Source organism: Oreochromis aureus, linkage group 6 (assembly GCF_013358895.1).
Source record: "Oreochromis aureus strain Israel breed Guangdong linkage group 6, ZZ_aureus, whole genome shotgun sequence".
In the NCBI taxonomy this organism is placed as follows: Eukaryota; Metazoa; Chordata; class Actinopteri; order Cichliformes; family Cichlidae; genus Oreochromis; species Oreochromis aureus.
Genome location: NC_052947.1, coordinates 32,775,082 through 32,789,809, shown reverse-complemented (window position 1 = coordinate 32,789,809; position 14,728 = coordinate 32,775,082). Strand labels below are relative to the sequence as shown.

At 40.2% G+C, this 14,728-nt stretch overlaps 1 protein-coding gene across 3 annotated transcripts; it reads left to right on the top strand.

Annotated features, from left to right (window-relative positions):
• The first annotated feature begins 1,391 nt into the window (after positions 1–1,391).
• LOC116330636 (transportin-2) lies at positions 1,392–13,672 on the top strand. Of its 3 annotated transcripts, none has more exons than XM_031753033.2 (24): positions 1,392–1,588; positions 2,232–2,331; positions 2,556–2,631; positions 2,769–2,918; positions 3,154–3,260; positions 3,385–3,518; positions 3,641–3,722; positions 4,388–4,510; positions 4,595–4,713; positions 4,815–4,875; positions 4,980–5,151; positions 6,092–6,244; positions 6,823–7,048; positions 7,136–7,307; positions 7,390–7,584; positions 7,670–7,828; positions 8,372–8,465; positions 8,558–8,656; positions 8,765–8,860; positions 8,977–9,052; positions 9,371–9,470; positions 9,590–9,664; positions 10,701–10,830; positions 10,938–13,672. In XM_031753033.2, exons 2-23 carry the CDS (start codon positions 2,233–2,235, stop codon positions 10,806–10,808), a joined length of 2,676 nt encoding a protein of 891 aa, XP_031608893.1. In that variant the 5' UTR covers positions 1,392–1,588; position 2,232; the 3' UTR covers positions 10,809–10,830; positions 10,938–13,672. The 3 variants fall into 3 exon arrangements, with proteins under 3 accessions (XP_031608893.1, XP_039469307.1, XP_039469306.1); XM_039613373.1 differs by lacking the exon at positions 1,392–1,588 and adding an exon at positions 1,649–1,763 and having other exon boundaries at positions 8,378–8,465; XM_039613372.1 differs by lacking the exon at positions 1,392–1,588 and adding an exon at positions 1,649–1,763.
• The last annotated feature ends 1,056 nt before the right edge of the window (positions 13,673–14,728 follow it).

The following is a 14,728-nucleotide window of genomic DNA, read 5'->3' as shown; positions in this document are numbered from 1 at the left end:
CAAGGGCTTACAATGTGACATCCCTGCAGCATATTAGGCTTATGATGCCAAAGGTTTTTTATTCTTTTTCTTCTTTTTCTCCGTAAATGAAACTTTGCAGTGCAATTATTTGTTTTCAGGGGGATATCTGGAAGTGTGGACTCCCAATGAATACCAATGTAAAATTGGACTGGGGTTGCATGAGAATATGGCTAGTACTTGTGTTAGTTCATTGGGAGGTAACTTAGTAGATTTCTACTTTCTACTTCTATTATATTTTGGACACAAATATTGAACTTTATACCCCATCACACTGTTGTGAAAACTGCTGAAGCCTTTCCCAGCTGCCATAGGGCGAGAGGCGGCTGGGATAGGTCTGAAAAGGTTCCCAGTCTGTCCCAGGGCCAACACAGAGAGACAGACAACCATTCATACTCATATTGACACCTACAGCCAATTTAAAATCACCACTTAACCTAACCCCACTAACTGCATGTCTCTGAACAGCGGGAAAAAGCTGGAGAACCCACGCAGACATGGGAAAACCATGCAAACTCCACACAGAAAGCTCTAGCCGGATGGTGGACTTGAACCCAGGACCTGTGTGGCAACAGTGCTAACCACTGTTCCATCTTACTACCTTGTATTAGTATAGATAAAGCTAAAATTAGTCATTTAATTAAGTAGTAACATGTGAAATAAATGTATGTATTATATATATATATATATGAAAGTGTACATATTGATTAATTAATATTTATCATCCAATAATATCGCACATATATATGATGCTGCAGTAGTGGATACTTTATATATTTTAGACATGTTTTGAAAACTTTAGTACTATTACTTATGGAATTATAACTTTTACTTAAGCAAAATCGTCTAAATACTTGTCTAAGCACTTTACAAATTACTTAATTTGAGTGTAGTGCCACTCTTCAAATAATACATATGTTTGAAGGCACAGGAGCCCTTGAATATATACACAGTGTTTTCAGTGCCAGTTTTAACACTGTGTTTACCTTGCTCATATCTCCCCTGTGCCACACCGGTGACAAAAATCACGGAGACGCCCATGATTGTGATTGTTGCTGGGCCATCATCTCTGGTGACTGTTTTTCTGTCAACGCCCTGTCTCGCTTCATACACATAGCTAACAGGCTAGAGGCGTTGAATATGGCTCCATCTAGTGGAGAAAAATGAAACCGCACAAACCGACGTACGTATAATGTATAATCTGCTCCGTTCACGGAATAAAATGCTATCATACTTTTATAATCATACATGCATTATTAATTAAGCAGTACATGCTCATAAATGCTGAACACATAGTGAAATAACACTAATAGTTAAAGTTGTTTACGTCCCTTTCACCTCTCTCCAATACGGAAGCCGAACGTGATCAAACAGATCACCCGGCTTGATTGCAAGGCATGCAATCTCTGTCACATACCAACTAGCATAGCAACCACGTAGATCTACTGCGATTAGAAGTTTGTATTTAGCTACACAGAGCGCGGACATATATATTATTTAATGTTAGTTTGTACATTGTATCTGCGCGGTTGTCTGTAGGAATATAGATCTACCACATCGGAGAAACCAGGTAAAACCTTTCGCGGTACTTTCAGGATGCTGCTAGCTAGCCGTGCTACTGGGAGCTGCCGGGGGGGAAAGGGGGGTTGGTGTGCGGCTGCCTTCTTATGTATATTAATTGAACCCCTTTAGCGGCGTCTTTGTGGCTTGGATTAAAACATGACTGGGGCAGCCGGGTAGTTGATGTAAGAGAGCGTTTCGGCAATCACTGAATCGTTTACCTGTTACTGCGACGCCAGGCTAGCTTGCTAGCTGATGGAGCGAGACATTTGCGCCTTTACCGTCTGGGCCTCACGTAGAAAAGGTTCTTAGGGTCGCGGTTGATAGTTGGTGATGTTTGGCTACTTATTCGTGAAGTCTTAAATGACCACTGGTTGTTGATGGTGCTCGCCAGACATGTCAAATGTTCATAAACGCCCCTGCTTCCGCAGCACTGTTTTGCTACGCTATACATAAATATTTACACTGACTCCAACATTTTGTCTCAAATTACGATTGAAAGAGCCGGTTTTGAGGCTCTTTTACAATTTGGTGCTTTTAATAAGTCAGCATAATTCATTTGTTCGGTAGTCATTACATGGCGTTTTGATTTGTAAGATTACAGGTGCTGCAGTGAGCCCCTAAACGACTAACGTGTGTGTATTCTGTTATAGGATGGAGTGGCAGCCGGATGAACAAGGTCTACAGCAAGTGCTTCAATTACTCAAGGATTCCCAGTCCCCAGACACAGCAACACAGAGAGCTGTACAAGAAGTATCCTTACATCTGGCTCTGTATGTGTGTTTGACAGTTAGGGTGAGAGGAGAAGGTGTGAAATGTTGCCTCCCCCATGAGAGCTGGTGTGTCAGTTTGGAGGACAATGAGAAGATACTGTTTGTTCAGCTTGCATCAAGTGTCTGTGAAATGAACGTCTGTGAGGATGTGTGAATTCTTGCTCTGTGTTTATAGATGATTCGACTCCTTAACAGACTCTGCAGAAACTGGAACAGCTTAACCAGTTTCCAGATTTCAACAACTATCTCATCTTTGTTCTCACAAGCCTAAAATCTGAAGGTGAGTTTGTGCATGTCAAATTTATAAAAAAAAAAAAAAAAAAGTGTACTAGATTGTTTCATCTTTGCTTACCTCTCTGTATCTCACCACCTCCTTTTGTGTTTTCATGCTGCCTCTCTGCTGTCTTCCTTCTCAAGATGAGCCCACTCGCTCTCTGAGCGGTCTGATTCTGAAGAACAATGTGAAAGCTCACTACCAGAACTTCCCTCCCAATGTGGCAGACTTCATCAAACGAGAATGCCTCAACAACATCGGAGACCCTTCACCGCTTATCAGAGCTACAATCGGTGGGTGTTTCAGTCAGAGAGGGAAGCTTGAGAAGTAAAAGGTTTAGTTAGATGGAGTTTTTCAGCAGTGTGAGTCAGATTATTATGGAGGTGGGTGAATTTTTGCAGGTAATATGGTTGTGTGGGAGCATGTGTTGTATTTTCAAGATGTTTTAAATGACAGCGGGTGAGTTATCAGGCTGGGTTTTAAAGCCTAATGTACTAGTGTGTAACTTTTTAACTCTTTATCATAAAGGCATTCTGATCACGACCATCGCCTCCAAAGGAGAGCTGCAGACCTGGCCAGAGCTGCTGCCTCAGCTCTGTAACTTGCTCAACTCGGAGGACTATAACACCTGCGAGGTTAGGATTACATGCCTTAAACACATTCACAGCCTTGCAATGATAATTTGGTACTATATTGGTGATAAGATTTATGTCTGTTTCTTTTGTAATTTCTTTCTGATTTGTTTTTGTTTTTTGGCAGGGTTCTTTTGGAGCACTGCAAAAGATCTGTGAGGATTCATCAGAGTTGTTGGATAGCGATGCTTTGAACAGACCTCTCAACATCATGATCCCCAAATTCCTCCAGTTTTTCAAACATTGCAGCCCTAAGATCAGGTCAGTGAAATCAAAGTCTCAGTGTCTGAATCTGTCAGAATTAGCAGTTTTCATTTCCTCCTCATCTAAAATCTCCTTGTTAAAATTATCTCTTAATGATCTTCTTTCTTTTTTTTCCCAAGGTCCCATGCTATAGCTTGTGTGAACCAGTTTATCATTGGCCGAGCTCAGGCTCTGATGGATAACATCGACACCTTTATTGAGGTGAGCAATTCAACATTTTTTACTTTTACTAACGTTTTTACTAGGATCGCAAAATTTTGCTCCATTAAGGTTTTTTTTGTTGTTGTTTATTTGTTTTTTAAGCAAAAGTATTTTAGTTTGTGAAAGCCTCTTTTCAACTTCAAACAGAAGCTGCATGAACACGGCACTTTTTCAGCTTACTGTGAAAACACCATTTGGCGCCGCACCACCGTCTGCTCAGCTGTGATATACTCTGCCACATGTGTTGCAGACAGTGCTGACAGTTTTGTAAACAATGAAGTCTGAGCTGCTCTGCTGGACAAACTATGTGATGACATAATTTCTAAAATATTCCAAGCCTTTTTTTTTGCCGGGTGTTCTGCAAAACAAAAAAGAAAAGGTTTTATATTTATTCCTGTTGAGCGACATATCTGCTGTGTCAGTGACGGACCAAAATGTTCTTAGACTCTAGTTAGTTTGTGGATGTGGGTAGATTGCCAGCACATGTAAAATAATTAAACAGACCTGCACACGTTTTATAAGTTGTCAAGCCTCTTAAAACCTCTAGAATAATAAATTAATAATAAATTGTTTTTGTTCCTTCCTTCATTTTTGTTGACTCTGCCTGTCTTTCCTTCCCGTTTTTCATTTGTTTTCTTTCTGTTGTTTGTTTATTTTCTATCCAGAGTCTGTTTGCTCTGGCCGGGGACGAGGACAGTGAAGTGAGGAAGAATGTGTGCAGGGCTCTGGTTATGCTCCTAGAAGTCCGAATTGACCGTCTCATCCCACACATGCACAGCATCATCCAGGTAAAGGCCTGACTCATCTCGACCTTAAACTATGTTTGGCTGTTGTTTTCTCATCTTCTTAATCACTTATTGTTTTTTTTCCAGTATATGCTCCAACGGACGCAGGACCCAGATGAGAATGTGGCCCTGGAGGCCTGTGAGTTCTGGCTGACACTGGCTGAACAGCCCATCTGTAAAGAGGCCCTTTCTGGCCACTTGGTCCAGTAAGTGCTCACTTTGTCCCTTAGCAAGGACTGGGTTAATGATGAGATAATTTCATCTGAGTAGTAATCTGTTTCCCTATCTTTTTTTTTTTTTTCTTCAGACTGATACCTATATTGGTGAATGGGATGAAGTATTCTGAGATAGATATTATTCTACTGAAGGTTAGCATCCTTTGGACAAATCAAACACAAACACCCTGGCTTCTCTTCTTGTGTTTGCTGTTTACCTGTGTTCTGCATTCACCTTGAGCTCTGATCTCCTCCAGGGTGATGTTGAAGAGGACGAGACGATTCCAGACAGCGAGCAGGACATCAAGCCTCGCTTCCACAAGTCCCGCACTGTCACTCTGCAGCATGAAGGAGGGGAGGGCGAGGAGGGGGAGGACATCGATGAAGATGAGGACGATGATGATGACACGCTGTCTGATTGGAACCTACGTGAGTTTTGCGTGCAAAGTTAGAATTAAAGTTAGATTAGATTTCCTTACCAAAACAATTAAAATGGAGCAGAGCAGCTCAAAAACTAAAATGTAGAGCTAAATTATTAATAAAGAAAAGATTCTTGTGAAATCTTTTATGGCATAAAATAATCTAAGCATTAGAAGGAAAAAGGTAAGACTGGGTGATCTTGTGAACATTATTTTAAAATTAAGGTTAAAGTAGAATAGAATACAAGGATGTTTGATTGAAAAGGGATCCTGTAGGTTTTTTGAACCTGTGTGGATCCTGCATGATGTCAAAAACGTCTTTAAACCTAAAACCTTTTATATACTTTTTTTTAGGTAGTGTTATTATTATAATGACTGTTATTAATATTGTTTATTGTTATGTGTATGTTATTTAGATAACAATACAATAACAAAATTAATTCACATTTTTATACACAAAATTAATCCAGCGCACTGGACTTCCCTGAAAAGTCAGAATTAATCAAGCATAACCATAATGAATCATTAAAATAATTTTTTCTGTTCAGTAAGTGTAATTTGGCATCTTAATCAGAAAATAAAAAAGTGCTTCACATTTTTTTTCTTCTATTTTTTCTTCAAAACAGTACATTTGAAACTTCATGGACAAGGTTTAGGGTTAGCATTGAAAACGGTTTTTGATTAAAGAGTGTGCACATACTGGTGAATTACTCATTACAGAAACATAAAAATGTAACAAATTTGTTAAGCGCCCTGTGTGTGTGTGTGTGCGCGTGTGTGCACGTGTGCAGTTATGTGAGAGATGAATAGAAAGGGAGTGATTTCTCTGGGGAGCATTTACCAAAAAAACATCTATTTATCCTCTTCATTATAACCTGTATAACCCTGTTGTGGTAGTTTTTATTATATCATCGTTATCCAACACTTATCCTGGATTTTCCTCTTTTCAGGGAAGTGCTCTGCTGCCGCTCTGGATGTTCTTGCCAACGTGTTTCGTGAGGAGTTGCTGCCTCATCTCCTCCCTTTGCTCAAAGGCCTGCTTTTCCATCCTGATTGGGTCATCAAGGAGTCTGGCATCCTGGTGCTTGGGGCTATTGCTGAGGGTAAGATAGGGCAGAAGCACAGTAACAGGGACTTGTTCATGTTTATCTATTTTAACAGAGGAAAAAATGCATGTCAATTTTTTAATCTGGGCTTTTTGTGGTGCCCCAGTTCATCCACTACTGAAACAAGCCATGTTTGTTTTCTTGGCCCCTCCTTTTAAGCTAACTTGGCTATCGCTTGAAGAACAGCTGGATGGATTTTTTTTTTTTGCTACAGCCAGAGCTGAGTATTTGAGATCACATTAGGAAAATCTACTCTGACTGACCAGAACCAAGAGATAAAAAACTATCTGAAACAAAGCACTTAGAGCAATCTGAAAATTGAACTTTTGGCTCCTAGGGATTACCTTTGTATATGACAGAAAATGGGTATGGGTTTACCTAGGTCCCCTCTAAAGAAAACTGATCTTGAAAGTTAAGTTTGAGACTGTAACTGTGGGGAGACCCCCCACATATTGTGTAATCTTTTCTAAAACATTTAAAAAAATGTTTTCCTTTTTTAAAATTTTATAAATATAAAATCAAATTGTTTTCTCATTTGTACAATAGTGCTAAATAAATTACGCTTATCCTTCCAGGATGTATGCAGGGTATGGTACCTTACTTGCCTGAGCTTATCCCTCACCTCATCCAGTGTTTATGTGACAAGAAGGCCTTGGTGCGCTCCATTGCCTGCTGGACCCTCAGTCGCTACGCCCACTGGGTGGTCAGCCAGCCCCCTGATGCTCACCTCAAACCCCTCATGACAGAGCTGCTCAAACGGATCCTGGATGGCAACAAGAGAGTGCAAGAGGCTGCATGCAGGTATAGATCTTCCTTTTTCTTTGTTTTCTGTGTGCTTTCTAATTTCTTACTAATAACTGGTTAAACAAAACTCGTCCTTCCTCAAAGTGCATTTGCCACTCTGGAGGAAGAAGCATGCACAGAGCTGGTGCCATACCTGAGCTTTATCCTGGACACCCTGGTTTTTGCTTTTGGGAAGTACCAGCACAAAAACCTCCTCATCCTCTATGATGCCATAGGAACACTGGCAGACTCTGTGGGACACCATCTCAACCAGCCTGTGAGCCCGAACGTTTTAGACACAACTGCATGCATTTACACAAAAATGACAAAGACAAAAATCTCACTCTTGTTTTGTTTAGGAGTACATACAAAAGCTGATGCCTCCACTGATAGCCAAGTGGAATGAGTTGAAGGATGAGGACAAAGATCTCTTCCCTCTGCTCGAGTGTCTGTCATCTGTTGCCACAGCGCTGCAGAGCGGGTTCCTTCCCTATTGTGAGCCCGTCTATCAGCGCTGTGTCACCCTGGTCCAGAAGACCCTTGCTCAGGCCATGGTGAACCAAACATGCATATTTAATTACTCACAATTTATGCTTTTGCTGCTTTACATAAATGACACTCGTTTTGCGTGCATCTCAGATGTACAGTCAGCAGCCAGACCAGTATGAAGCACCCGACAAGGACTTCATGATTGTGGCCTTGGATCTTTTAAGTGGGTTGGCAGAGGGACTTGGAGGCCACGTGGACACACTTGTGGCTCGCAGTAATATCATGACCCTGCTTTTCCAATGCATGCAGGTGAGGAGAGCCTATGTTTGTGTGAATGTCTTTCCAGAGATCATCCTGAGTCAGTGCTGTCTATGTTTAAGTTTTCATTTTTAATGTTGGTCTATGAATCTCTGAGTCTCTCTCTGAATCAAATTAGCTGCATGCATGTATATCAGTATTAGTGTAATTTCATGTAATGGATTTAAAAAAATAAATAAATCCCAGGTTCTTTGTATCAGTTGTATTTAAAAATGCTCATGTAAACAGCATATTTTCCACTACTCTTACTTTTCACTCTGCATTTAATTTTAATGTGAAGTAGCCAGAGGAAATGTGCTATATTTGTAGCAGAGTGCTCAGTGCTTGCAGCCATTTGATCACAGAATGTTTATCTGGAAAGAAACACTTTTTTTTGTTGTTGTTTTAGACTGCTCATGTTTTGCGATTTTTTTAAATTTTTTTCAAAATCGCAGAAGAAGGAGGACAGCTGGCACGACATGTTAGATGTGCCAAATTCTTTCAGTCAGTTGATGGTGTATATTCACATTACTCTTTGTCTTTCTGTCTCTTTTGTCCCAGGATACGATGCCCGAAGTAAGACAGAGTTCATTTGCGCTGCTGGGTGACTTGACCAAGGCTTGCTTTCCTCATGTCAAACCCTGTATTGGTAAACATTTAGCTGTCTGTTACCCTTACACACCTGTACATACATAAACATGTCCCATAATTCTGCTTTTTAACATTTTGTGTCTCTCTTAGCTGAATTCATGCCAATCCTCGGAACAAATCTGAACCCAGAGTTCATCTCCGTCTGCAATAACGCTACCTGGGCCATAGGAGAGATCTGCATGCAGATGGGTACGTGGAAGAAGCCCAGTTTTTGTTCTGTGTATTTATGCTAACTATTTGATGTGCAACTCAGTGTGAGATGTCGTGCGTCTCATTTGATTTTTATTTCTCTATCAGGAGTGGAGATGCAGCCATACATTGCTATGGTTCTGAACCAGCTGGTGGAGATTATTAATCGACCCAATACTCCCAAGACCCTGTTGGAGAACACCGGTATATGATTTCACAGATCATTTTATGCATGCTTTCAAGGGGAAGGGAAGGGACTTGTATAGATACAGATACGCATTTATCTAGACCAGGTTTGACTCATCTCTGTTCTCTTCCAGCAATCACCATTGGCCGGCTGGGCTATGTGTGTCCTCAGGAGGTTGCTCCCATGTTGCCGCAGTTCATCCGACCCTGGTGAGAGATGGTTTGATTCTGAGTCTGAAAAGTCAAAATGCAGACTTAAGATGCTTTTCTAATGGATGCATTATCATTTACATAACTTCATTCTTTAAATGATTTCCAGAATTATTACTGAATTCCTTGAGGAATAAGAATTCTTTTCTTCAAGCCAAATAGAAAAATAAGTCGTCTTTCACAGTGACACAACAGTTTGCATGTTTCCCATTAATTTTTGATTTGGTTTATCTCTTATTAAAATGGAACTTGTGAACTCACAATTCTGGCAGCATCATGCTTAGCAGTCACTAACTGGTTAATAATTGCACAATGCAGGTGTACGTCTCTCCGAAACATCCGAGACAACGAGGAGAAAGACTCCGCCTTCCGTGGGATTTGCATTATGATTGGCGTGAACCCTGGAGGTGTGGTGCAGGTGAGACACTGCTCATTGCAGTCATTAGGATTCACAGTGTGCGTATTTGGCTGTAAATTAAATCAAAAGATAATGTTGAGGTTGATCTTGAGAGTTGATCTCTTCCTCTGTTTGTTCAGGACTTCATCTTCTTCTGTGACGCAGTGGCCTCCTGGGTTAATCCTAAAGATGACCTGAGAGACATGTTCTACAAGGTGAGGGTCCAGCTCATTTTAAGGGGCGAGTTCTTGTTTCCACAGCTAGTACCATCCAAAAACTCGTGTTTATTCATCATGAAATAATCTTCTGTCTCCTCTCCCTCTGAGAGTGACTCAGTGTGAGGTGCAGTGACCTCAGGCGCAGCAGAGTGTTAACTATGAACCTCAGCAGCACAGACAGGGATGTTTCTATGCAGAAAAACTGACTGCACACATTCCCCTCAGGGTCCATCACATAAAGTGTGATCTAAGACTAGACAGACAAACATCAAAACACAAGGATCCATTCAGTAATGTTTAATTCACTCTAATGGGCTTCATTATAAAAGGAACCCTTAATATGGATTTGGACCAAACTGATGCATTGCAACAGAACTTGTGTAGGACTCTTCCTTTGATGCATTTTATTACCCCATTCCTCTATGGCAAACAAAATGAAATTGGTAAATCTGCCTGGTCTATATATTTACCTTTTATACTATATTGATCTAAACTGATTTTGGCCTAGTTTATAGTATTTTGATACTATATGGCGTAGGTCTCCAAAAAATATTGGGTGATGCTTATTAGTTTCACTCCATGTCCCTGAAGGAAGTAACCACTTACTGGACACTGTTTTACACACACATACTTTACTTTGGCGGGGCTCTCAGCTATGTATGGCTACTCATTTAATTTTTTTCTTTTTTATGTTCCTCTAAGAGAACTATTGCATTATTTTGAAAGTTGAATCACTGCTAACCGGCTACCTTCAGCTGGATTGCTGGCTCGGTGGTAGTTGTGGTGGTTAAAATGTGACCACAAATGACACATTCAGTGGGTCTATAATGCAGTAAGCAGTGGTTGCTGCATAACATATAAAGACAAAGTGGAAATGTTAGAGCAGATAATAACAGAAGAACCCGAGGTTGTAGTTATGTTTTTTCAAGTCAAGCAGGTTTGAATCACTGGATTCACTGTACTGTTTCTCGATCAGTCCACTTCTCCTGCCTGTTTGAGATATTGAAGAGATGCCATTTTTCTGTTTCCAAAGATCTTGCATGGTTTTAAGGAGCAGGTTGGGGAGGAGAACTGGCAACAGTTTTCAGAGCAGTTCCCACCACTGCTGAAGGAGAGACTGGCAGCCTGCTATGGGGTTTAGATTCTCTACACCCACCTAAGAGGTAATGCCACATCCAGCTTCATTTAAACTGCATTTTTAGGCACAAACTGCATTTGATTAATATTAACATTTGTGTCCATCGCTCTCTTACTTTTTCACTCCTTCCAGGTGAGCCAGCAGGAGGAGGGTGAATGGGAAACTCATCCATCTGTGTATTGCACTGCCCTGATCTGGGGGGAGGGAGAGGGATGCTATTGGCCGCTCCCCCTGATGGACGGCCCCCACGCCCTATGTGTTTGTCCATAGAGGGAGGGTAGGCGGGTGGGAGGGAGGGACAGGGAGGACACCTCTAGATTAACTAGGCAGGGACCCGACACAGAAAAACTAACTGGTAGGGACAAATAGAGAGGGACAGAGAGAAGGAGATGGAGGGAGAGACAGGATGGGGAAGAGGGGAGGCAGGGAGAGATACCAGCATAGAGAGAGTTCAGGGAAAGAAAGGGAGGGAATTCAGTAATAAGGAAGGGAAACAAGAGCCACAGAAGGGTCTGTTACTTGGCTTTGAGGACAGGGACAGCTGAGATTTTAATGGGATTCTTAAACTTAAGAGTAATAGATTTCTTGACTGACAGAGACAGACCAATGAAAACAGACTCTCACACTTTAACTTGCACATGCTGTACATTCAGTACATGTAACAGACTGAGAGTGGCACTATAATTTAGACTTTTTAAGACCTACTACATGTAGTTAGGGACCGACAGGTGTCTAAACTCTGTTCATTTTCTGGGTGATACATTTCTTTTCCGGGGAATAGGATTCAATATAAATTACTTCATCCATAGTCACTGAAACAATACTTAACTGTAAGATAATCTAGCTATCTTCATCTATGTTTCCTACCTTCATTTTTGACCAGAGTGCTGCTTCACAGAGCTTTCTATCGATCAGACGTATTCCTGTCACATTTTCTACCTGATCAAACTAGAGTAAGAGAGCAGGAGGGAAAAAAAACTAAGCATCTTTTCCTCGTGGCTTCACAGCAACCATTCCTCTAGGAAGGGAGGATTAGGGCTAACACATTTGTTTTCTCACCAGAGGGGGAGGAAATCTTACCAAGAAAATCACATTTTTAGTTGTGTCTGTGCAGTTTTGTGCGTGTGAATGTGCACGCGCGTGTGTGCGCGCATGTGCAGTTTATAAATCCTTACTTCGGCATTCTGTGTTAACAGTGTGTGAAATGTGTATTGTTTTTCATATGGTACCGAGCTAAAACTTGACTCCCACCGCGATGTCCTTTGGCACCTGTTAACTGTGACCAAGTGTGTGTGTGTTTGTTTGTTTTTTGTATGTGTGTGTGTGTGAGTGTGTATGTGTTTGTCTACATTCGTACTGATATCCATTTGATGCCATATCAATATCTTAAGTAAAACAGTGATTGGCAGTGTCATTGTGATCTTTATAATGTTTTAAAACTGGTCCTTTTTTTTGCTGCTACTGTTGATTCTTGTTTTTGTTTTTTTATATAGTGGATTTAAATTCGCACACTTAACACAAAAAAATGAATTAATGCTATTTTCAGTGACTGTTAAGTTGTTTTTTGCACTTTTTTTTTATTTTATTTTACCTATATTTCTTTTTTTGTATGGATTTTTTTAACCTCACCCATATGATATGTCTTGACCCTAATGTCAGTGTTTGTCATACTGTGTTGCACTGTGAAATTAAGTGTCTGTGACTGGCAAAAATATCCCAATACTAAATGGCAAATAAAAATAACTTTGTGAAACTGCGACTAATCCGCACTTTTACAATGACTAACCTTGCCATATTGCTGAGAGGTACGTGTGTGCGTGTGAATGTATGTGTGTGTGATCCTGCATGTGTAGGTGCGCATGAGTACCTTTTTTACCTATGAGCATGTTTTTGATAGTTTAGTTTTGATGTGTGCACAGCAGGGATGCAAATGATATTTTCTTTCTGTATTTGGAAGGGTTGTAGCCTGCCCCAGCATACTTTGTGTGCATGCTCAGTGTCGGTGTTTTCACCTTGCGTGCGTGTATGTGTGAAAGTGTGTGTGTGTGTGCAGTTTGATGGATATTTTAGAATAAAATGATTGCCCTTTACACACCAACACATCACCTCAAATCACAATAAGACAAGAGCACAGTACACTTAAAATAATAAAAGCTAGGACACTGCCAAAGAGCAATAGCCACTGAAATTTTAAAAGCAGACAGTGAGTAGAGGTGAGCTGCTATTCCAATAGTCACCTTGTTTGTCATGCTGGTGTAGAGTTAGACGCACAGTGGGGCTTTTATGGATAATCATTGTTAAGGTTTTTCCAGCAAAATTGACTACAGGGATTTTTTTTTTTTCATTTGATCTGCCAGTGTTTTGCAGCATGTAGATATTTGGAAACACGCAGTGGTACTTGGTTTGACCTAGACTGTGATCATAGAGATAATCAAACCGATCCTTAGTTATTTCAAATATGAGACAATCTCAACCCCAGTTTAATTCTCTCGCCTCTGTCTCTTAGTTCAAAGCTTGAACACACACAAAAAATGTTTGTGGTTGCTTGTTTTTAGTATTGTTTTATTTGCTTTACTGCTATTTTTTTATCTTCATGAGCAGTTTTTGTATTGGCAAGGTCGGTGTATTTTGTTTCTTTGTCTGCTTCAGTGCCAGTCAAGGTTTGAAGTGAAAGTGGGGGCGTGACGGCTTCTTTAAGAGGAGAAGAAGCAGTTTATGTGTCAGTTCTGTTTATATAATAAAGAGCATGATAATGTTGCAGTTTGGCAGAAAGACCTTGGTACTTTTTGTTTTTCTGTGAATTCCTCTCGCCAGTCGTGTTCCCTTTTTTGGAAGATGGGAATAGAAATAAAAATGCTTTCAGTCTATTATATGATTTATAGTTTGTGTGTAATCTCAAAAATCCAGATGGATAGTGGAGTCTTGAAATAAATCATGATGTGCATGCTGAAGGATGATTGTTACAGTTGCCAGTCCAGTGTCTTTTATCAAAGGATGACGGTTTGGCGTGAATGTTACTCTTAAAAATCCTTAGCCCTTAGGGCTTAATAGATTTTTTTTTTTTTAATGCTGTATTTTCTGTTCATGCAAAACTGAGCTGCAAACTCCATCATGATCAGCCATGAGTTATCTCTGGAAATATTAATGACACAAGAATTTTCTATGGTCACCTCATCTGGAACTCTGTGGCACAAAGGTGGATGTTTTACAAAAGTGAACTGCAGGAGTCTCAGGAAACAAAAGTAACATCACTTCCTTTGGTTTCATTTTCACAACAGAGCTTGTACTGAAAAGTAATGATGCAAAGGTCGAAGCAGTCCCGCTAAACTGTTACCTTTAGCCCAAAAAACATTAAGAGACAATGCTGATTTGAAGTAATCTGCAAGGGTCATTTATAGCTCTAAGAACAGTTACTTTAACGTGTAGGTGGCATATTCACATGTTTGTATCTGCAGTTTCTTTACTTAATTTCAAATATGGACTTTGTATATATTTCACACATTTTTCACTGCTGAACGTAGAGTTTTTTAAAATACCAATTTCATTTTCAAAATTACATGAAAGATGTAGTGTTTTGATCATTGTAGTGCATTTTGGGCAAATATACTTTTAACTGTGAACTAAAAGAGCATATGTGAGTGTATATAACACCAGCCATTAGTTCGTGGATTCTGCATTTTTAAGCTGCCATATTAGCATTTTGACCACAGCCATGTTATACTTTTAAAGTCAGAAGTGACTCCCTAAACTGTACAGCTACAATGCACAGACACACATAGGCCACTTTCTAATTATGTTGATAAAATACAAGAATTTCACTCACCAAGACTGAAGCACAAACATCTGGGACGTATAAATTGTCAGATAATTCAATTAAAAATCGAGACACAGCTCCGAACTGTTTCCAGGAAATTTTATGGCGG